Below are 23,664 nucleotides of genomic sequence, written 5' to 3' on the forward strand. Positions count from 1 at the left end.
ACACAGGAGCATACACATCGGTGGAGCAAAAAGTTTTTTGCTAACTTACTACAAATAATTAAGCCCTAGATTGGAAAGTGAATTACACCCCATAATATCTCTCAGATGCTCTGGACATCTCAGAGTATGTCTACCTTAGCAATTATTCTGGCACAATACAAACAAACCTGGCAAATGAAACACTGCTGAGCACACAAATCCACCTCTGTGTTTAAGGGTTTTACTGTGGACTACCTCCAGTTCTGCCCCTGCTCTAACACATCTTCTGTTGTAGTTTCATCCAAAAAGAATCCAAGTTTTTGTGCTCCAAGACTGCTCTGCAACAAAAACCAAAACACAGCAAGTGGAAAAAAAATGACAGGTTCATTTCAAAAGCAAGCTCCTGATTCAAACTAAAAACTAAAATACAAAAATAGGTTCAGTCCCCAATCTGCCCGTCCTTGGAAATGTTCAAATCAAAGCCTGGAGCAATCTGATCTAATTGGACCCGTTTTGAGCAAGGGGGTTGGACCAAATTACCTCTAGGTAATTCCTCCAACCTAGGGCGGTCTGTGACTTCAATAGTGCAACAGCTTCTATTAAAAACAAAGATCCAAAGCTTCTCAAGGCCACAGACATACACAGAAGATTCGAAAAGTTCTACCAGTGAACAGAGATTACTGCCCTCCTTCCTCCCCATTTGTTCTTGCTGCACAACTCTGCCATGATCACAGTGTATTTTCTTAATCTTCTTGAGGCAGACCTCAGAAAGAAAGCAAGTATTGCACTATAGATTGCTTTTTGTTATATCTTTCAATCTCAACATCCTTCAGAGGCATTTTGATCTTGTAACTCCCAGAAAGAATCTCAGACTACTTATCTGCTCAGAAAACACAACTGGAAAGAAAAGAGACTGTGATCAATACAGAAAAATAACCAACTTTTTATTAGCACTTCAACAATTACCTGGTGTTCCACTGTAAAGCATAGTTTTAAAGATAACACTGGTACCTCTGATTCATTACATAGCTTTATGTTTTGTTTCAAAAAGGAAAAAAGCTCCCCATACCCTTTAAAAAAGTTGTCTTAAGTTAGCTACATATAAGCAGAGATATGTTGCATACTGCAGTTAGATACTTAAAAGTCTGAAAAGACAAAAATGCTCCAGGATATTAAATCCCTTCAAATTTGTTTTTTGCTTAATTGGGAGGGAGGAGAGGAGGGAGGGATGGAGGTAAATATAGGATCATTTTCTAGTCCTCCCCCTTCTCCCATTGCCCTATTTTTGGCAGACCTAAAAGAAAAGTAGAATACAATGAAATTAGGAGGCCATAACATTCAAGCATAGCTGCTGCAATGTTTTAAACTAAAATTTAATTGCAAGTATTTTCATGCAGTGTACAACATACTACAGCTTATGTGCTAATTTTTATTTTCAAATTATAGAAGAGATTTCTGAAAAGGGTAGCTTCTTTCATACATTGTTACATTTAACACACTACCTGTTCAAAGTCTTGGTTTTAAGTGATCTTCACATAAAAACAGAGGTAGCTAAGTGGAAAACATTTCTCATATGTTATTATATTTTATATGAGGTCTTCATACATTCTGTAAAAAAAATTTTGTTCTATCAATCAAAATGTTTTAATTTCAAGACTTACTTCATAGTAGTTTGTCTTCCACAGATATTAATGCTTTCTAACACAAGTACAGCTATTTGTATTTAGCCTTTGTCACCACGTACAGTTGCTACATCATTATGCAAACATGATAAATTCATTTTATTAGGAAAATATTTGAGTTCCACTCAAGTACACTTAACATAGTAAAAACAAAACAGCAATCTATGTCATAATTTGATTTACTTCTTTGCTGTACTTATTATGGGGATTTAAACAGTACTTTTAATTAGATTAGGGAGAAGTCAAATAATCAAAACACTGGATTTTAAGCTTGGTATATTTCTGTGCTGTCCAAACAATAGCTTATTTATTTAGAAAAATTCTAATAAACTCCAGCATCTTAAATATGTTAAAAAGTGCCTTTTCCAGCATCACAATAACTTTGATTAAGAAAGCATGACTACATTTTAAAGTAGCAAATACAGTTAAAAGTCAAAATGAATGAAAACTGAAACACTGTGGTCCAAATTCTGTGAACAGATCAGGTATGCAAGATGTTCCGCCTGTGCAGAACTGGACCATATATTTTTCAGAACACTTAAAAAGGCAACAACTGGAAAAGAGAGGGAATTCAGCAGCTGCTGAAAATAGTTAAGCAGTGCAGGTGTACATTTCCTTGTCAGGCTTAAAGATCACTTGGTAGGTCCCTGAAATCCTGTGTTTCGTTTTACATAATGTAAGCAGACACCATGAAAAAAGTGGAACTGTATTTCAAAGAAAAATAACTTCCCTCAAATATTCCCGATTCACAGCATCCACAGAACCCAAAAAAGGAACAGTTCTAATTTTTATATACAGATTTAATAGAATATTACGTCGAGGCTCTCAAATCATATAGGCATGTTTGCAACTGTCTTATATTTTGATGAAATACTTATTTTTGTTCATACTGGCCAAAGAATAGCTTTGATGATCAGATGGAATACAATTTTAGCACAACAATTTTTAGTGAATTTCCATAACAGAAGTACAGACAGTTAGAGGGAGGAAGCCAATAGCCACGTAAAGATGACAGAGTATTTGCTTCCTGCTTCCAACAGCTCATTACTAAACTTAGAAAGGACATTTATACTTCAACACATTGCCTCATGGGGAGATGTAGTCTGAAGGGCTAGTGTCCCCATCCTTTCGTAAAAGGATATACCCCTAACTGAACTACATCTCCTAGGAGTCAATGCAGTCTTCTCTGAATGCAAGCTGCACTATGACAGTAAGAGATTCTTCTAACTCTTGATTTCCATGACCTCTATGACAAAAGCATAGCCACAACCATGAGCGAGTTGAATATAAATCAGTATTTAGCTTCGATACGACTCCCTGACTTTGGCCTGCAGGGCATCACAAGTCTTCTTAGCATCTCCCAACAACATGGCAGTATTGGGTTTGTAGAAGATTGGATTGTCCACAGCTGCATAACCAACTCCCAGAGTTCTCTTCATTACAATGACCTGTGTATAAAAAGTTCATATTTGACACAGCACAAATCAACAATCATCTCACCTCAAATGTGGCAGGCATGAAACCAACCTCAACAAACAAAGGGAGAGAAAGAGAGATCCATGGCCAAAATAGGGTGTTCATAGCTAAGAAAATATATTTCAAGTTTTAATATACCAGAAAAGTAAATAATTGAAATCCAGGCCAGCTTCAGAAGCACATTTCAGTGCAACATATTATTATACATCAGATAAACAGATTGTGCACAGCACATCTATTCATATGCTTTTATGTTACTCCATGTAAAAAGTCAAAGTAAGACGGGCCTTGGTGGTTATAACATAGAAGGGGTTTGCCCTCTCCCCCTCCCCCTCCTTTCTTAAAAACTATTTTAAGAACCCAGTCCCAAGACGACAACACACTTCAAATGAGTGCTCACATCAGTGCTTGGTGCAATGCTCTCCAGTACTTCTCTAGAATATTACCGTGTCATTAATTCATACATAGGATTTATAAAAAAAAGTTTCAGCCAGTTTTAGCTGAAATGTCAAATGAGTTAACCACTGCACTTTCAGAAAAGACACTGTGAAGCTGTATCAGTTTTAAATACATACATATTTCTCAAATTGCAATAAATTGATGATGCACCCTTGACACTGCATGCTTGAATGGTTCAGGATAATGAAGCTGAACTTACAAAAAAACAACCCGCACCCTACAAAGCTGGCTGTTCAACCTGGTCATTCATCTATTATATTCAAGCATGGTATTCATTTTTGTGTTTTTATCTCAGTGTTAAAGTTGCCAAACAAAATTCCTATGAAGTATATCTTTGTACTGAAATGTTTTAGAGTTGCAGATGTGAGCAGAACATCATTTGTTCTAATCTTTTTTGTGAGCAGAAGTACATTCACTGGTCTTATTGACTGCTGTCACCATTAGTCTCATTAAAGTAGACTGATGATTACAAAATCATGAAGTAAACCGCAGCACGCTTGCAGAATACAGACTGTTTTATTGGACACCTTGCAGAAGAACTTCTCATGGAAACAGAAAGAGTAAGAGAATCTTCTTAAGAGAAACTTCTATAAGCGACATTTGTAAAAGCATGCTATCTACAGGGAGGTGCTAATGCAATGCTGTTAATCTCACCTGTTTGGACTTCCACACTTCAAGAACTGGCATTCCAGCTATGATTGAGTTTGGATCTTCCTGAGCTGCTGAATTAACTGTATCATTCGCACCAATTACAAGCACCAAGTCAGTTTCTGCAACAAGAGGAAAAATAAGACTGAGGAAAAATTATCTCAATCTTCAACACTGAGGTTGGGGTACATTCATTTGTGTTAAATCTGGACCTTAGAAGCAAGGAACTCCTTGTAGTAAGCACTCTACAAACTTTTATTGGGACTTTTCACAAATATCTTATAACCTAAACAGGAAAGTACGTATGACAGAATCCAAGGATGCTACTACTTCCAGACAACTCCAAGCATCCAGAACCCCGTTATAAGGGCTCATTAGATCACACAAAGCTAAGCCCTCTAATATTTAAATGCAATTTCAAACACATGTAGTACCAGCACTTTCCAGTTCTTTGTGCCTGGCTCTTCCCTTTAAATATTCTTTAAAAAAGCTTTTGACAGGAGTTTTCCAATTTTTAAATAAAGAAAATAAAGAAAAATAAAGAAAATAAAAAGTCATCTACTTAAAGCTACACTGGTCTGCAAGATATCACAGGGTCAGAACATCCACAGATTTACAGCATCTGACAAAAAAACCCAGTAATTTTCCTCTATGGAGTTGTAATACAGACAAAAAAGACACAGCATTTGTCATTCATTGCACAGCTACCAGCAACTAAGAGCTGTTCTCTTGACTCTGAAGGAAACGTACTTCCAAGGTCTTTTTTATCCCTCTCCCTTCAATACTAACTCTTCTCTACTCCTGCATTCAACATTTCCCTTCACTTTACCTGTCTGTACTCTCTGCTTCTCAGTTTTTCTGCTTTTGAGTCAGGCTGTTTCTTTTATTTCTCTCTTCTCCCTTGCTATCAGCTGAGAGAGCACTGAGAGTGCAAAAGACATCCCCTCCTCTCCAGTGGCACATCCACTCCTCTGCAGTGGTACCACAACTGGCACAAAGTAAAACTGTATGGCCTGATTGAGATTTCCTGTTTTGAAAGTCCTTGTATGGTGTAAAAACAGAATTAAATAAAAATTGACAAGAACAAATCCACTAGTAGATCTACTAGAAACTTAAAGTTTGCATGCTAACCTGGGAAGTCTTCATTAATCTCATCCATTTCCAAAACAATATCATAGGGAACACCAGCTTCTGCCAGGAGTACATTCAGCTGACCAGGCATACGGCCAGCCACAGGATGAATACCAAACCTAACAGGAAAGAAAGTCCAGCCCCATTAGTAGGTACTGACCACTCCGTTCTACACAGTAAACAAACGGCCATCTGTGACCTACAAGGCTGAAAAATGCTGAAAGCATGTGCATACATATGATTTAAAAATAAAATAAAAGTTAAACCTTACAAATAATACCGTAAGTACTTTTCCAGTGTTGTAGGGAACTGAGTGAGAAGGAAAGGGAACAAAGCCCACAGATTTAACTCTTCATCTGGACAGCAGCTGTTCCTTTCCTGGAAAGTTAAAGAATGACTGACAACAGGTATGCAAAAGAATATGCTCAATTCCCAGTGAAGCTAAACATGCTAAGAGAACATTTTAAATTCTTCCATCACAAAAAGACACTTTCAGTACGTTGTTGCACCTGCAAAAAAGTGGCTTTAGAGAGCCTGCTGCAATAAAAATGCCAGAGATATTTCTAGTGACAACATGGGAGGAACTAATGGCCAGAAGTGCCAGGAAATACACTGTTGTAGGATGGAACAGAATAAGTTTTCCACCCATATATCAACAGACTTGCTGACTTATCTTCAATTGCTTTCAAAAGTAATAAGGCTCCAATTATCAGCTAGGGCATGTCACACACAGCAAGCATCTGTGTCCATCTTCTAAGCAGTACCATATTTAAAAACATGTGACTGACACCTCTGTTTTTTTATGAATAAGCCTGTTTGCTATAAAACCATCACCCACGTTAGTATACTTTGCAGGTCCCCTTGTATCAACTGACAACCCAAAGCATCACAAAGTAAACAAACGGGCCACAATCTAACACGCTCCCATGAAATGGTCAAAACACTGTGCAGCCTTCCTTAAAGAAAAGCACTCCTAGATCTAAGGATGCCCTTGGCAAGTGACCTTGCTGTATTAGGTATCTCTAGAGCCTGCACGGTCACCGCACCCTAACACTCCAACCCAACAGAAATCTCGTGCACTCAACTTCAAGCCCAAGACAAGGCTTTGCTGAATTAGGGCAACATGCCACTTTCATCTCATGATTGATCTGGGGGGTGAAAGAAGGGTGTGGAGAACAGCTCTGAAGCTATACCTGTTTAAACATAAGTGAATTTTAAAAATATTTTCAGAACTGCTCAAAGCCAACTTACAAATAATAGACTGCTTGTGAGCTACTAAGAATTCAGACAGATGCACAGATTTTGGGAGGCGAGGGGGCACATTAAGGCATACATCTGGTTCTGTAAGGGTAATAACCTGACAGAGTTCAGAATAGAGATATTAAATTGATTTGTTCACAACTCCCAAAACAAAAGACGGCTTTTGGTTGGAGGCAAATCTATTGCTTGTGGGCAGATTGTATTCTTCTACTGTCCCTCAATAAACTAGGCTGAGCATTTCTACTGTCCCGGACGTTTGCTATTTTTCCAGTTTTGGAGCCTTCACTAAATATAATGCTGACTCAAGCACACCAGAAGTGCCTCATATGAGCATTGCATATAGTTGAAGCTAAACGTCTAATAAAGAAGTCTACTCCTTTCAGAATAAGCAGAAATACCAATGAAAAACTGCAAATTCTTGGATTTCAGAACAGAAATTTCCAAACACAAATCCAAGCAAATCAGAAGTGCAATAGAAGGGCTTTGGACAGACCTCTTTGGGAAGGAAGGAAAGACTGATAAATCAACTTGCCGTAACAGAGAGATTACCACAAATTTCTGTTTTCAACAGATCACCACTGTGATGGAAGGGGATAATACATCCCTGAGGGTCCACAAGTCATAGTCCAATCAACACAGCACACTTGTGGATTTAACACGGTATGAATACATCCTTAAAAGGGCAACTCAGTGCTCCATCAGTAAGGCAACATTAAGACAATGCAAAGATAAGACAATTGGAACTCCAGAAACAAAATTAAGGACATATGATTAATCCACATCCTGTTAGATATACTGTGATTTTTAAGCTCTAGGTCAAAGAGTGGGATAGAAAGCTAGCTTTACAAGGAGCACTTTAAAGGAACAAAGAAAAGATTATACTTGGCTAGTAAACATGTTGGATCCTGATGTGAAGGATAACACCTAGAATCAGAAAAAGGAGAGCAAAACACACAGGACAAAATATTAACAGCTTACATTTCACACCAATCAGTTAAATAAGCCATGTGTGTGGAGTGCAGCTAGTCCTAAACAGTATCAAATACAATCACTTGCAGTACAGTAGGAGAACTCTTATTCTGAAGTATACTAGAGAAAATCATCACTCCTCCGGCAGTGAAAATAGATTTTCCAGCAAAATTCTCTTTTGTTCCTAATAAAATTATTTGAGCTTGTTTGTGACCAAAGCTGCTTTGGCAATACACAAGACAAAATATTTGTGAGGTTTCTATTAAATACTATACACATACACAATCTTATTTTAAGGGCTGGAAAGCCAAAATTTATGCTGCCAAGAGAATGAATTTCACCTTTGACTTCACCATTCCTGGCGTGAGGTTTGGGGCGGGGGCGCAAACAAACTTGGTTCAGGAAGAGTTATGGCATGGACGATCAGCAATTAGATACTTCTGACAGACCCTGCTTGAAACCACACACTGTGTATTCACATAGCTTAAGAAAGCTGCTTGCACAAAAGCTTTTTAGACAAAAAAAGAAACACGCACACACTGAAATGACTTCCAGAAGTCTGCTTCTGAGAACCCGCTAACCAAATATGACAGTAGCCTGCCAGTATGTCTTCAAACTGGACATGCCAGTGTATCAAAAATATTTGCTAAGAATATGTGCATCTCTGACTTTTTCATAATTTCACAGAATAAGATCTACACACACCTGCAGTGCAATCTCCCACTCCAGCTGGAAGGAGAATTCAAGCAAGTGGTGGGCAGGGGGGAGCTAACACAAACACCTTCCTCCCAAACACAGACAATAACTTTCACAATCTCCCCAAAAATTATTTCAAAAATGCCACATCTAAATGACGTACAGTATTCAACAATTTCTGTACCAGCTCAAAAAAGTAAAACCAAGAAACATCACATTTCACACAAAGAATACATTCCAGCAGCTAAAATCCTTGATGTCTAACAGCAGGTCTAACAAAAGCTGTATATTCTGCTCCAGACCCACAACAGTAGCAGTTCTTCAAAACTGCATTTTTTGTGGCAGAATCATTCTATCTCATATGCTTTCCCAAGATTCAAACAGATTTAAAATCATGCTGTGGCTGAACTGAAACATTATTCTGTTCACTGAAACACAAAGTTCACCAAGAATTTTCTTTCTGGACCTTGACTTGGACTGTATGATGTGGGCCTTGCTCGTCACCTCCAGTTCTCAGAAGTTGAGCTGAACTGAGCATACCTCCCTCCTTGCTACTAACAGACTTCACACCTAAATAAAATGACTAACAGGAAAGGACACTCAGCCTTTTTATTTGGCATCTTTCAGATACTTTATAGCTTTAAAAAAAGTCAAACTGAGAAATTAGTTCACATTTCCAACTTTTTCCTGTAACACAGGCAGAACAACATTTTCTTTTTAAATTAGACTAGAGATCTAAAACTCTTGACACACAGTTGGCATATCTAATGTTGCCCTTTCTAACACAGAAAGCATTTAAATTCTAGTGCAAATAAAGTTACTATTAGCAATACAAAAGAGACAACTACTGCATTAAAGAATAACTGAAGAATCTCAGGAAGGAAATGAATTTTTCTACAGTTAGAGTCAATATCTTTATTACAACTGGCTAGACAATATTCTTGTAATTATTATTGAGAGAGCCAGCATGTACCTAACCTAATGCAGAAGTGTTTCAAGATCACTTCATCCATGCAAAGATAGTATTCCTGTCATTATGCCAAAGCTGGACAGAGTGAAACAAGTAAGTAACATCTGGCTGGTGGCTAATTTAGCTTGCTCAACATTTTACAAGTTGCACATATAGAAAATAATTTACCAAGGGGCTCTGCTTCACCCCCTTCACCCCCCCCTTCCCATTCATCTTGTCTGTGCTTTTACACAAATGATCCCTCTACTCCCAGTACAGACAACGATGTGTTATTCAAGGCAACAAAACAAAAAAACCTTGAATACTGGACTTCCCAGTTTATCCGATATCCCACAGCTTGAATCCAGCCACATAACAGCATCAGTTGCAGTGCAGCACTCTGCTTAGTAATCACAGCTTTCTAAGTACCAAAGTACAGTGCTTTCCCACACATGAAAGATTACTATGTAGATTACTAGTATCAAAGCACACAGCTAGCTCAGGTCTGGTGACATGCCACAGGCTACAAAGTTTCACCAGAAGCAGTACCTTGGCACACAGTGGCTCTGCTGGAGTCAGGTTAGTTTAGAAAGAGTGTGCTAACAACCAAATCACTATCTTTCTTACTTAAATAAGGGCTGGCACTCTCCCTGTTTCCCACTATGGTGGGAGGGTTTATGACCACAGGGGCAGCCACACTGGATCCAAGCATATGGCATGGACCTTAGCTCAATGCCTCCCAGGAGCCCAAGTGACAAGAGGCAAAACAGAGCATGTCTCTACAAAACACAGACTGAGCTCATAAGGTCACCTGCAGCAGAGCTGACCAATGTGGAACCAATGACACACACACACACTACACTCCCAGGAACACTATGCCCCTACATCCCTGCAGCAGCAGCTGCAAGATTTACTAGTTCTCTCTGGCTGCACAGATCTGGCACCAGAGCTAACAGACCCATTGGACTTCATTTGTCCCTCCATCTGCAGTGTTAGTAATTCAAAACCCACCCAGCTAATTTGACCATAAGGAACAAACAGAATTGACATACACTTAATGTCTTCCTAGTAAACATACTCCAGCTGGAAGCCTGTATCAACACACATCATTCTCAAGTTGCCATTTAGACACTGTGACAGTAATTTCATGAAAAACTGAGTTATGTAACATATTAAGATTGATTGGGGCATCATCTTACCTCCTCATCTTTGAAAGTTCTACCATATTTTCTTGTACAACAAGATAGATAGATTACTGTAAGCTGAAATAATTAAACAAATCAAATTAATCAATTTACTGAGTTACATAGAAATGTGTAGGTGGTATCCATCCTCATGATCTATTACTCACAAACAATTTAAACAGAATCTTGAACATATTTGATTAAAACCCAGCCATACAGGCAACAAGATTCAAAACTGCAGATCCAACACTAAATCCATCCTGTCACATTCTCAAAAATGCAAGAAATCTGTGTTTCCACATGCTCAAAAGTAATCATATGACCCAGTATCAGAAGACAGAAATGCAAGTCCTGCAAGATACCTACCAACAAAACTTAGGTTAAAAAAAAAACATGCCTTTTACCAACTAATTGGAAAGACTCTTCAAAAAGTAATGTGTTTCCCTCAGCTATGAGAGTTAAAAGAAAACCATCATATCTTAGCTATCGGTTAGTGCTCCATATGGGGTTCCTGAAGCTACTGTGTTAAGAGTCTTTTCACCCTAGAATTCAATTTCATCATCATGAATGCTATGCAGAAACTTGAAACGTATTGATAGAAAAAGCTTTAGGCAAGTAATGCTGTGGAAAAGCTAACTTGGTGTGGACATGAACAACGTTGATTACCACCTGCATATGAGAATGCATAAAGTTTTAAGCTGTATTACATAGAAGAAATCAGAATTTCACAACTAGGGCCTTATGAAGAACAGTGTGTTACTGAAGACCTTTGGTAAGATGAGAACCTTCAACAATTTACTTGGTTTTAACTTTGCAGAACTGCAAAACTAGTTGCAGAACACGAATCTTCTCTCCTAGGCCAATGAATTCTGGAGACTATGGAATTTAGCTTATGAAAAGATTTGTTGTTTTATCTATCCATAACAAGAAAAAGCTATAATGAAAGCTCTGCAAAATACAGGTTTTTTATGTGAACCTACTAATGCATTAAAGATGTGATCTGCTGCAAGAGCATCTCAAGTTAGTGATGATGTTAGCTATGCAATTTAATAACTAAAACAGTCTGAAGTTTCCCCAAACCCTCCTGTATTTCTAAATTTAAACCCTAGTCATAAAAGGTTATACATCATGTTATATAAACTGTGTTCTTCACTGAGAATGTTATGGCTATACACAAAGTAAGTGAAAACAACAGTGTCTCTGGATCAATCGTGAGCCATAAAGCAAAGAAAGACCATACGACAGATGCAATTTTTCTTGGCACGGTATGGGCATTACAAATTGATGACAATCTTATGTCCATGCTGGCACCCTTCCACAGCGGATGTGCAAGTGTCACTACATCTGGATGGCGAGCGTACTAGAGTCCCGAGGCAGTCCAGGCCTACTGAAACCAGAGGGACAGCAGCTGCACTCAATGAACACCGTGGGAGCTCCACAAAGTGATGAAAGGCCTAAATTACCACAGACTGTAAATACAGATTTATTTCATTAAAATACTAGGTAACCACTGCAGTGATCCCTTCCTGAAATTGACTCATTTCAAATATAAGCCAGTTATTTCAAGGATTCATTCATGTTTCTCCCCTGCAAAGCCAACGTAAAAGGCAAAAGCAGTAATCCCTTATACCAGCGGGCTTAATAAAAATGAAGCTAGCCCACACAGAAGCTCTGAAAGGAAAGCAAAAAGCACAGGACACTGTCATCGCATTAGCCAAGAAAGGTTCCTTTGCTGCACAGCTAACAGGTCTTCAAAATTTTAAATGCAATTTGGACAAACATAGCTTTTATACTAAGCATGGGGAGATAAATTATAAGGAGAGTTGCTCCAGGAAGAAGAGGTATCAGCATACACCCTCACTTCTCATGTATGCTTATGTGTTTGCATTTGTGTATGCAACTTTATACATAAAATTGCAACATTCTGAGCTGACATTAACAAATAACTGTTGCTAAACCCTCCAACCACCCTGCTGTTATCCATCACAATACATGCTGTAAAAAACTGCAAAGAATTATATGCATCTTTGCTATGAGTTTGGAAAAATACTGAAGGAAAAAACAACAAAAGAAACACTAATTGCTAAAGTATTGATTCCAAAGCAAAGTCCCCATGTAGTTGAAATAAACACAAAGAAATCAGAGAATGAGTCTGACTAACCAGCATCTGTCCAAATATCTTTTTTCAAATGAAAACTGAGCCTTGACTAATTTTAAAATATTAGATTACCATAATTAGAAAATACTTTCCCAAACAATTAGCAAGAGAGACCATGATGCTAGCCATCCAGTGCTTTCAATACCTGCAAGTTTTATGAAAAAATGGAAGAAGGAAGAGACTTAAGGCCAATATTGGTACTTTAAAATTATCTCTGCTTTTTGTAACAGCATTCTAGCAGAATAAATCCACAAGACTGGCCACATGCACTCCAATAATCCATGCACTGCATGGAAAGACTCTTAAAACAGTACTGCTTGCAACAGCAAAAAACTTATGGGAGGTCAATAAAGGTAAGTCCAAGTAAGATGATTAAAAGATTAGACTATCTCTCATACAAGAAGAGGCTAAGAGAGCGGGAATTGTTCAGCCTGGAAAAGAGAAGGCTCAGGGGGATCTTATCAACATTTGTAAGTATCTGATGAGAGGAAGTAAGTAAGACTGAGCCAGACTCTTCTCAGTGTTGCCCAGTGACAGGACAAGAGGCAACAGGCATAAACTGAAATGTAGGAAATTCTGTCTGAACGTAAGAAAATGTTTTATTTTAATGGTTATTGAACACTGGAACAGATTGCTATGCGAGGTTCTGGAGTCTCCATCCCTGGAGATATTCAAAATCAGACTGGACAAGGTCTTAAGCAACCTGCTCTAGTTGCCGCTGCTTGGAGCAAGGGGTTGGCTGGATCAGACGATCTCCAGAGTACCTTCCAACCTCAACCATTCTGTGAGTCTATGAAGATTTAGAATACATTAAAATAGTGACAAAAGTTTCTCTTCAAACTTTCCTGTCTTCAGTGGCTCCTTTCTGAACAAATCAGACTGTAGAAACCTTAAAAGCATTGTGTGAGAAAAGGCCACAGCCCTGACGCTTGGGAAGAGTCAAAAGCAAATCAGGAAACATATCCTATGGAAGCTAAAGTTGTGCTGTGAACATAAGCAGATTGACCTATGAGGACTTTTGAGGAATATATCAGACTAGAGATCTACTTTTAAGAGAGAAACTATGTGTACCAACTCCAAACTTAGAAGCTTCTGAGCATCTGCAAGATGCTTCTTATTGATAAACACTGAACGTCCTTAGCTATCCCATAGCGCAGGAGGGGTTAGGGGAAAACTACAATATGCCAGGTAGAATGCTACTGCCCATACTTTTTACTACCACTACTGTGTAGTAGTAAGCATTGTTGCTGTAATTTATCCCAGTTGTTGCAAGTTATCCCAGGAAAGAACAGAGTTCTGCGTCCTTGGTGCAGACTTGATCTACTTTTCCATGTCATATTGGACTGACCCTAGCAAACACTTTCTCCATACTGCAGGAGGCCATCCTTTCCTGCCTCGCATTCAGGACTATTCCCATCACACCCTTCCAACTGTTCACCAGCAGTTTCACAAGCAGAGGGGTCAATTCCCTTCAAAAATTATGACCTTAAAAAGTTCTTCAGCTTAGAAAGCAACCTCCCTTAATGGATGCTTCTCTAAAAGGCAATTCAAAGGACTTAAGTTAGACCTGTTCTGTCTTTCCCTCCCTCCCTCTCTATTGACTACAAGCATAGAAAAGATTATTTTCTACGCACTGAGGTTAGCTTTTGTGATTACTCCTCACAGTAACATTTTTCCACAAAGCAGTTGCTTTAACAAAGATCTCCAAACTCCACCTGTAGAAAAAACAGCTGGCTGTTCTCTTGAACTGACTACAAACTACAATAAAATACATCTTTTCAAAATGCTTAACTGCTGGTTTTGCAGAAAAGCACTGCTATTTCTAAAGACAGACCATATCAAAAGAAGGAGCTAAGATTCCATACAAAAAAAGATTTTGTTGCTGCAATAAAAAGTAACAAACTTAAGGCCATTCTTTTCGAGTGAACTTCAGCATGACACCAAACAAAAAAGGAAATAAAATTATTCTCCAACTTCTAGGGCTACTTCCAAAACCCAAATTTAACAAAAGCATAAACAGATCTTAATTCTCTGAAATTAGTAAGAGGCAGAAATACCTGCTAGGCTAAAGCATGAAGTTTCCAGATGTTCAGCTAGAGGTTAATAAGACTAGAACATTCCTCCAAATGATATTTCTCAGAGAGAGATCAGCATAAGAATGACTGCTGAAAAAAAAGTTAGACCCAAAACAGACTTGTGGGGGATTTTAATGCAATAAAGAAAATAAACAAAACAAAACACGGTAATACTTTTCAACAAGAAAAGTACTTACCTGACATTTTTCCCTTGCTCTCTCAACATCTTCACTAGATCTGCTATGGGGTACTGAGCTTTTGCTGCACACAGACCATAACCTGAAAGAAGTATATCCAAATTAAGCTATTTTTCTGTTTCAGCACAGACAGAATAGTTGCAAGAAATACATTTACCTTTCATATAAACAATCTCTCATCAAAAAAAAAATCAGATACTCATATATTCTCATGAGTTTCATCCCGACCACTGTAATTCATCTAATCTTTTTGGTCTCCTGACCAGTAACAGTACAGTGGCTTGACCAGTCAAGCTACACAAATAACTTATTTCAGCTTCACAGACATATGAATTCATTATTCTACCAGAAAAGGATATTTCAGATAGATGCATCAAAAAATTGGCACAGAGGCTACTATCAGATCACTTCAAGATCATGTGTTCAACAATGTTTTGCATCTCTCTATTGCAAATCTAGTAGCCAACTACAGCTTTTAGCAGCAAATAATATTTTAAGTTTTTCTATATTTGAATCATTTCAGTATAGCAATAATGCCTAGGAAAAGAGTACAGAGTATAGATTGTTAACATTTTCCTAAAACTTTAACTACAGGAATAAGAGACAAACTTCTTGAAGATGCGCATGAGCTTGTTTGAAACAAAAGTAGCTTTCCAAATTAGAACACTACCTAACCCACGCTTTTGTTGTTTAAAACTGAAAAATAAAATATGAGAAGACTTTAGTTTTAGCTTTTCCTTCTTCCTCATTTCAATGCTAAAATAAAATTTAACACAATAATTGTGCTATATAGCTGAAACAAAACATATCTTAAACTATTCACCATCTCGCTTAAGAGGAACAGGTGCTATTGAACCACATGAAGCCTATGGCTGACCTAAGAGTTATAGGGAACTCAGTGTATTGGTTTTGAGGGCCCCCTCCCCTTTTCCTTTTTTAATTCCAGTATTTATTGGATACTAACTTGGATTTAGATGTTTATCTGCAGGTTTCTCAATAAAGCAATGCAAAATTAAGCAAGTAAATTGTGCAAGAAGCACAAAAAGAAAATCCTCTATTGCAGTATCTTAACAGACAGACAATTTCTTACTGGGAACGCTGGCACTATGGTAGCGCTTGGAAACTCACAGCTGTACATAAAACTAACACCACATAACTTGTGAAACACAGCCCTTGTCCTGAAGAATTTAAAATCTAAGTAGGACAAAGTTTGTGAAGAGACACATGCAAAGAAAAATAAAGTGACATACACATCTACGCTAAGGAATGGCAACTAAACTGGGAACAAGAACAGACCTCCCACAACCCCTTCTGCGCTGCACACCTTTTATGCTGCTGCTATCTTACTACTGCAAAACGGATTATAGTTTCGTTTAAATGATACATCCTCTGAATGTCACACAGTATCAACCATGAGTGTCTTACCCGGGGTAATAATAATGCTACTGGCTTCCTTCATCATTTCAACTGCATTGTCCAAATTGATTTCTGTGTGGGTTCCAGTAATTTCCATGGGCTTCCCACCAGCTGTTGACGTGGTGCCATAGCCTCCTAGAATCACATTTGCAAGGGAACGGTTCATAGCCTGAAAGACAAGGGAGTTTTGATCAGCTAATGATGAAATCCAAGACCAAAAGAAGAGACATCCACAAAGCAAACTTCTAGAAATACCAAAACCTTCCTGACAGTAGTATTACTTTGTCTGCTAGGTTTAATTGCTCTTATAACTCAAAGCTTCTTAAAACAGACTCCTTAAAACAGAAACCTAAATTAAAATGATGGTAGCCAAACATCAGCTCCTAGCAACATCTGTCACACACGTAATAACAGATAATCATCATCTCCCCAGAGTAAAGCGGGGTGGGGGGAGAAAAGGGGAAACACTACCAACCTCAGCAAATACTGGTGACTTTTTGATCTGAAAGGGAGGAACATAAAAGAGTACATACTTGATGACACAGGTACTTTCCTGAGTTCTTGAGCAATTCAACATGTAAGCACATAACTGCTATATGACAGCATGGAAACTACATAGCTCTCACAGGTAGTACAGAAACAGAGCTCCTACAGCATCAAGCCAGAAAAGAGGAAAACAAGGCTAAACAGCCATATAAAGCTAACTCCATGCTAAATCAAAACAGAGTTTTAATGAACTCAGAGGGGTCAATATCTTACTGGCAGGGCACCGAGGGGAAACGAGATCTTAAAATAGGAGTTTCAAGAGGAGAACACATCCTGAGAATTCAGCTCTGTAGATGCATAGCTAGGGAAAACCCACTGGCTAAACCCTTTTACTGGCACATGTCCTAGTGAGTGGGGTCCTACAGCCATATCTGGCAATATTTGGAAGTAGGTAAAATTTGTAACTGCAGTCAGCAAAATTTTAGAAGCAGAAAAGGAACAAGAATAAATTAGTTCTTTAATTAAACATGTGTCATCCATCTGCTGTGCCAGGTCACAAACCACATCAAAATTTAAGAATCAATATGGAGATGCACACATACAAGCAAGAAGAAAAACCCACACAAAAGTATGCTTCCAAGTGTACAGTTTCCATTGACATGTCACATTATGCAACTCCAAAGGTTTTTGCTATAGCCTGAGAAGATGTGCCATTCTGTGAAATTCTTCATCTAGCAAATAAGCAACACCATCACAAAGATGTTAGAAGAACTTTTGTTTACACTGGGACATCATCAGTGCTTCAGCTACTATAAGGAAGGAGCACAACTGGGCCCAAATGCAGGCTCTCTGGAATCAGCATCTTTCCAGTGACTGCAATAGTTCACATCCTTTAAGAAACATTGCCTTTGATATGTATCACATTCTTAAATCTTTGCAGAGGAATACAGACTAGCAACAATACTATTACAGAAGTTAAACGTCAGGTAAGACAGTCTGGACAGAAAAAAGACACTCTTGAGATATTGCACACTCATTGGGGCTAACCTTACAAGAAGCAAAGCACTTTCAACACTCTTCTAAACCAACAAAAAAGAAAGCAGTAAAAACAAACTCCTTAGAGATCAGCCAGGCCAAAGGGAAAAAAGAGTTCAAATATTATTAGACATCTGAGAATCCACGCAGGGCAAGCATGAGACTGAAGCACCCTTGCCTGGCTATGGGGAAGAGGAGGGAAGTCTGGGAAAAAGGGGGTGGTACAGAAGTCTTCAGGATGAGCCGAGACCTCTTTAAGCAACAATTAACCAACACAACTGAGGTCTACCTAGTATAGGGACAGCGTGGTAAATCTGCTATAGCCTCTACCATCTTGTTTACCACTACAAACCAGAAACAGATGAATAAGGTCCTGACTTCACCATTCACAGATAACCCAGCTACAAGCAGAGAGCCCTTTCTGCTGTGCATACACAGGTGATACTGCCCTGGAGCTTCCAGCCCAGGAAAAAATAAACCATTGATCCCTGAGAACATCAAGTCTTCTCACACCATACCATGCCCACATAAACAGCAGAGCTCATACAAGTAATGAACAGCATCCAAACTGTACGACTGTAACACGACTTGTCCCTTCTCTTGCTGTCCTAATTACCCACTCATCCTCTTCCTCGCCCACCATCCAATTAATGATTCCTCTTCTATCCGAAGCCTTTTCCCATCAAACATCCCCAAACACAGATTCTCATACTACATTTGCAATGATGAAGTATTCACTCTGCGAAAAACAGGGAGAAGGATGTGGTAATACAATCAAATAATCTGAAAAGAACAGGTTGCGTCCATGCTGTAAAAGCCGCCCCGCTTCATGAGATGAGGATCTAACAGTACACACCTTTGCTTTTCTGTTTTGAAGTTAAAGTCTTGTCCTTAATTCACCCTACTAATAGCCACAAAAGGTGGGCGGGTGGAAATAAAAAAAAATAAAGACATCAAACAGATATGAGTGCAAAAATTTTAAGAGATTATACGAATACATTTTGGGCAATTTTATCAACTCATGTAAAAGCTTTAAGAGTTTACCTGAATAGGTTTTGGATGATTAAGCTACAGTTTTATCACAAAAAGGTTATTAAAAATGTAAGAGGAATGTTTTAACCATTACAAAACACCTCATCTGAACTAGATAAGTTTCAAAAATACGCTGTTTCGGATGGAAGTCATATGTTTGGGGGGGGGGGGGGGGCGAAGGGCATGCGACAGACACGTGTTGCTTCCATAGCACAGGTTTTAACAACCTAAAATAGGCAGCCTATTGGCACACTGGAGCAGTTTTTCTGCTGAAATGCAGCTTGAAGACAAAGATGCTGCACCCCTTGGTTATAATAATGTTTTTTATAAGTAACAGTTTTCATTAATGGAAGTAGAGTCGAAAAGAATAACGCTGCGGGAGAAAGTTATTCTGCTTATTGTGCAGAAATACAAACTGTTTTCAATTACACTGACTATTTGACTACAATTGTCTAAGCTGAGCTTAGAGAAGATCTCCTGAATTTTATCTCAAAAACTAAACTTAAGTTTGAGAAAACCATAGGTGAACCCCTCCACCACAACATAACTATTTTGTGAATTACAATGCCAGGCTTTGAATTTACATAGGCTCCTCCAAACAAAAGATACCAGTATCTCTAAACTTTCTGTGAGTGCAAACTGAGAGGAGCTAACAATAAAAATAAAAATTGTAAAATTTTAAAAAAGTAAATAGGACAGGAAAAGAAAATTGAAGCTATACAGCGAGTATCCTACTGATAAATGCATATCTAACGGATTACATTTTTATCAAGCCTTTTTCCAGTTACTTGCAAGAATCTGATCTTCACTTTAAAGAACATACCTTTTATAGCTACATTGTCCCATAAGCATCTACTTTCTACTGATATGGACTAAATTGCCAACTATACACAAAAAAGAAAAGCAAGTGTCCCATATGCCACATAATCTGATTTGCTTTTGAGAAGGACATACAAGATGTGCAGAAAAAAAAAAAAGACTTAAAATTCCCGCTGTGGATTGTCCATTTGAACTCACCACTATGAAGTAGTACAAAAATACTTTTTTAAGCTTTTCTAAAATTTGTCAAGAGAGACAATAATAACTACACAGAACATTCCCTATGTGACACTATTTTAACAGCGGAGACAGTAAAGGAAGGCAGTCATGGCTGATCATAGGAAAATATCGGGATAATAGGACAGTGACGCTGATCACAAAGAAATGCAAGAGCAAAAGGTGAAACAGAATTACACAGCAGAGAATCAGTTTACCAGCTGTTGCGTTATAAGCACTTTTCTTGAAGTCACTACCCCCTCCATCTTGGAGAATAAAAGGGAAACACACAGGAAAGAAAGAGACTTCTCTGCAAGTGTTCCAGAAAAACAGACCATCACTAGTACTGAAACATGATTACATAGAGAGTTTAAATTTGTTCTGACACAGAAATTGGTATCAGTAATACATTAATGCAAGCCTGCTGCCACCCCCTGGTACTTCAAAGTAACTGTTCTCTAAACAAAGTATTTAGCACACTTTGCTACGCTTCAAAAAACAAAGTTTAAAGTTAATCTCTAATCAAACCACATACTGCAGGTTTCGTAGGAACTCACTATTGAAAATATTTTCTGCTGATAAAGCAACAAAGTCTTAACCGTAACAACACTGCAGAGTGACATGATTAGACAGTCGAGCACATGTAACCATACCTATCTGGGTTTAGATTCAGACAGAACACCCAAGTCAGTGTAAAGGACTTCCTCAATTTCACTGAGATTTGAAGCATCTCTCCAAAGCCAAAGAGGTATGACTTACATCCAGTCCAACAATTTCCACCACAAACTTTCTTGTCTCTAAACACCTAGTAGTCTGGTCTTCCAACTGCTTATCTTCTTAGCAAACATTTTGAGTAAGGTTTTACACTATTTGGTAAAACAAGCACAGTTTCTGTTCAGTTCTTACCACACACATGATGTAAGAGAGGATGGCCCCAGAGGAGCCAATGAGTGCACCGACGACGGTCAACAAGTTGTTGTTCAGTAGGAAGCCCTCAGCACACAAAGCCCATCCAGAATAACTGTTCAGGACAGTAATAACTACAGGCATGTCAGCACCTCCAATAGCTGCTGTTAAAGTGACACCCTGGAAAGGAAAGAAAATACACACTTCAATATAAGCTATAAATGCAAAGAAGATAGTCTGTCTGCAGCATTAAAAAAATAAAAATGTAGTTACGTAGAAAATATCTGGGCTCATTATTACATAAGAGAGATCAAGTTGTGGCCTGAGCACAGCACTTATTGATTCCACCTAGTAAGCGGGGACAGGAAAGCACTCCACTATCCTCACCCCACATAAATTCACTACTTTTACTCACAAAAAAAAAAAATCCCACCAGCTCCGTGGAACTGTTCACACCAGTAAGTTATTCATACTGAATAGTTTTTGCAAGACTCTGCCTATAGCATGGTAATATTCAGGGAAAACATTGTAACAGCTGGAGTAAGTGTGGGAGGGAAGCATGGGGATAACTTTATTAAGTTATCATGATGATCTGTACATCCAATACTCTTATAATTGTTTTAATGATGAACTTTTTGGAAAGTCTTTTAAAACTCAGTTTGTCATATAAAAGGTTCCACTGAGTCATAGCTGCAAAAAGGAATTACATAAATACATGCCTGTTCTTCAGAACAGTTCTGTTTTAGGAAAGTCATTTGCTACTTGCTAGTAAAGTTAACTGACTGGCACCATGATGGTGACTCAAGACAGTAAAATACAATCATTAACGGAAGGGAGATTTGGAAAGCTGAAGAACAAACTGTTTGCACAGTATGCTCTACCTCCTACAGTTCCCCAACTTACCATTATGGCTGAGAGTGCTGACACAGAACCTAAACAAGTAATTCCCGTAGTGTAACTAGGATCAATCATGTATGGAACCATTCCGCCAATGCTGGCAGCCAGCAACCCTGCATTCAATGCATGTCGACCAGGCAAGAGCAGTGGTGCAGAATTCAAGATACCTGCAATCAAATGCATTATCATATTCAGAGATTAATATATACATGCAGGAGAACCTGTCTGTTGCCACAGAGAAGACCAAATATCTCAGCAAAAGAAAATTAAAAAAAGAAAAGAAAACAGGAAAGAAGAGATAAAACAAGTTAGCTGAAGCCGTGACCTCATGCTGACTCAGTACTGCAACAACACACATTCAGACATTATCCCAGACTCTCAACTTTAACTCTGGTTTCACTCCCTAATCTCTCTCAAATGATTAACAATAATCTATCACAAAGATCTGTTTTCTGCCCAAAAAACTTTTTTTTTCTTTTTTTTTTTTTCTTTAAACTTATATTCTGGCCTCAAATCCTTCCATGCAGTACAAAACGTGACTACATAGAAAACCTGAAATTAGAGTTATCCTACTATTAAAAAAGTCCAAAACACAGATAAAGAAGTATGGGCAAAACAAGTTTGTAAAGAAATGAATATAGTCACTTATCATATGATATACATTTGAGCACACTAAGAGAACTTATAAGAAATCCTATCAACTACTAGTTGTAGCACAGCCTGGAAGCATCTTAAATTCCCTTTGCTAGTCAGGGCAGAGTGTTTGAAACGCAGTATCCATACTTGTGAAAAAGCTACTTTGGTCAGCTTTTCCTGGAAAACAGCTTTATTCTGAACTCTATTTTTGCCAGAATGTGTGTGTGGAGGGGGGTGGTCTTCTACTGAAAACACTAAGACATTTCATAGGGATGTTCATAAGGAATCTAGAAGCTGTGTATCCAAACAGGTGGTCAACACTGCCCGCATTTTAGCTCTAACATGCCTAGCACAAGGAAGTCTAAGATCAGAGTCGGAAGCTATTTATGTAACACATATTTCCTCTTTCATATCCTGCTCAGAAGTTACAAAAACTGAAATAAATTTTAGCACTACACAGATCTGAACGATTCAAGACTTGCATCAACACCAACTCGAGTCTCATTTTTCTACACATAAACAATAAGAGTCTTTAAAAATACAGCTGTTTCTACTAATGCTTTAGTTCCCTGTGGTATTGAAAGAAAACCTTGTAAGAGGAAGAGGTTGAAGACATTTACCCTCCTCATTCCTTTCAAAAAGCCTTTCTTTTTCCCCTCTCCTTTTTTTAATATCTAGCACTAGCAACTAAGAATATCACATCTCTTCTTGAGTATCTCTTGAGTGGTTCAAAGGAACTAGTTTGACAAACAGAAGGAGGACAGTGTCAACTGATAGCTATGTACTCACTTTTAAGTGTTAAATTATACCCTGGCATAAAAACACATTAATACAAAAATCCCTTCCTACCCAGCTGGTCATCTTCCTCTTTTCAAATGCTTTAATTTCACCAGTTCCCTCAGTCAGACGGATCTAGATTAAGATCTATCACATTATGCAAATGTTGGCAGGGAATTCAGGGGAAGAGAGATTTGTGGGTATTTGCATGGTTCAGTTTAAAAGGACAAACACAGATTTGTTTTCACCTCCTGGCTTTTTGTTGTTGTTACAGAACAGCTCTAGCTGACCTAGCTTGAGCAGGGAGGGTTGAACTAGATGATCTCCAGAGGTCCTTTCCAACTTCAACCATTCTGCAATTTTGTAAATAGAATGGATTGGATGATTTAAAGTGAGGCAGTCCTAACTGATACTGCAAAAGTATTTCTCTAAAGGAAGCCTGCAATGCAAAGAAGAGAACTCCATAAACACTAGTGATGCTCACTGAGTCCATGGCTTCAGTTAAAACATCTGCTCAGGAAGATTAAGTTGTAATTACAAGAGTTCAATAAGATAAAATAGAGAAACAGTGTCAGGCACTC

At 38.3% G+C, this 23,664-nt stretch overlaps 1 protein-coding gene across 1 annotated transcript in view; it reads right to left on the reverse strand.

Annotated features, from left to right (window-relative positions):
• Nucleotides 1-898: 898 nt before the first annotated feature.
• Nucleotides 899-23,664, reverse strand: part of LOC135325035 (NAD(P) transhydrogenase, mitochondrial-like) — a 46,209-nt gene continuing 23,443 nt past the window's right edge. The window contains exons 16-22 of the mRNA XM_064502398.1: nt 21,677-21,837; nt 20,774-20,953; nt 16,289-16,448; nt 14,864-14,945; nt 5,376-5,494; nt 4,251-4,366; nt 899-3,109 (exon numbers count right to left, since the gene is read on the reverse strand). Coding sequence (XP_064358468.1) covers nt 2,960-3,109; nt 4,251-4,366; nt 5,376-5,494; nt 14,864-14,945; nt 16,289-16,448; nt 20,774-20,953; nt 21,677-21,837 — 968 coding nt within the window. The 3' untranslated portion in view covers nt 899-2,959. The remainder of the gene's footprint in view (nt 3,110-4,250; nt 4,367-5,375; nt 5,495-14,863; nt 14,946-16,288; nt 16,449-20,773; nt 20,954-21,676; nt 21,838-23,664) is intronic.

The sequence above is a fragment of the Dromaius novaehollandiae genome, chromosome Z (genome assembly GCF_036370855.1).
Source record: "Dromaius novaehollandiae isolate bDroNov1 chromosome Z, bDroNov1.hap1, whole genome shotgun sequence".
NCBI classification, from domain to species: domain Eukaryota; kingdom Metazoa; phylum Chordata; class Aves; order Casuariiformes; family Dromaiidae; genus Dromaius; species Dromaius novaehollandiae.